Here is a 1,171-nt window from a genome sequence, read left to right as displayed (position 1 = left end):
GATGTCGGCACCCACTTGCATCTCACTGGCCACTAGTCGGTCGCTTCACGTTGCACCTGGCAGCAGTCTTGGATATTGGCACGTCAATGCGGTTGTGATTGGCTGCTTGCTGCGTGCATGTATTTGGTTATGTACGTGTCCTGTTAGGCTCTGGTTTAGGTGGAGGCAACCGTTCCCCTGTCGGCTACATGTGCTACATATTTGTAGTGTTCGTCGCGCTGTGTCTCTCAGAAAATGCAGATCCTGCATGCACGAGTGCCATCCATGGTCACAGCCAACAACCAAAACCTCACCGATCTACTCAACCGATGCTAGTCGTTGAATAGCTGCTTTTTGCGGTGATAGCTAGTGTTTCTAGGGTTTTTAGGGTCCTTGAAACCCTAAACGCCTAGAAAAGGCTATACACGGCTGACTGCAGCATTTCGTGCATTACGAGTACGTGTCCAACGGCAGGGACCAGCAACAGGCACAAGCAAGGGATGAATAATTCCATGCTGCCGCCTTCGTGTTGCTGCTGTGCTGTCCCGGCATGCATGTTCTGGCTAGCTACGACCAAATACCCCATGTACACATGCACCAACGTGTACACGTACACACACATACATACACGCACACGTACACACCAGGATGGATCATGTTATGGAAAAGCCAGAGCGGATATGTCCCGCGCAAGAGCGATGTGCTGCTCATGTCGAGTTTTGATCTCGAGACCTCCCGCTTACTAAACGGGTGCTCTTCCACTGAGCTACACGAGCGGTTGTGGGTGGAGGGTGTCGAACACTCGACCTTAGGATAGTCCAAGTCACAGCACGATAACAGCTATGAGACCTACGCGCTAACCACTGCGCCACACCCACACAGACATGCAGCTTCGCGCGTGGCAAGCATTTGGGCGTACACCGTACACCGTACACGTACAAATCGTACAGGACGTGCGTACACACGCACCCCCGACGATTGGGCCAAATACGTATACACCACATCTACAGCCAACGCATGCCCGCCTCATTAGCTCTTTATTTTTCCCGGGCATGTGGCCAGGAAGTGTATATCTGTGTGACCATACATATCTGTGTGACCATAAACATCTGTGTGACCATGCATATCTGTGTGACCATACATACCTGCTTGCCGATAGCGTGACGTGACGCGCAATCTGTGGTGGTGTAAG

The 1,171-nt window shown here is 51.8% G+C and overlaps 1 protein-coding gene across 1 annotated transcript in view; it reads left to right on the top strand.

Moving 5' to 3' along the window:
- The window catches only part of VOLCADRAFT_57157 (uncharacterized protein), a gene marked incomplete at both ends in the record, with an annotated part of 18,605 nt that extends 17,462 nt beyond the window's left edge, over positions 1-1,143 (top strand). The window contains one exon of the mRNA XM_002947458.1: positions 1,042-1,143. Coding sequence (XP_002947504.1) covers positions 1,042-1,143 — 102 coding nt within the window. The remainder of the gene's footprint in view (positions 1-1,041) is intronic.
- Between the last annotated feature and the right edge of the window lie 28 nt (positions 1,144-1,171).

Source organism: Volvox carteri (genome assembly GCF_000143455.1).
Source record: "Volvox carteri f. nagariensis unplaced genomic scaffold VOLCAscaffold_6, whole genome shotgun sequence".
NCBI lineage: Eukaryota > Viridiplantae > Chlorophyta > Chlorophyceae > Chlamydomonadales > Volvocaceae > Volvox > Volvox carteri.
Note: the sequence above shows the minus strand (reverse complement) of the source record. Positions and strands in the feature narration are given on the sequence as shown.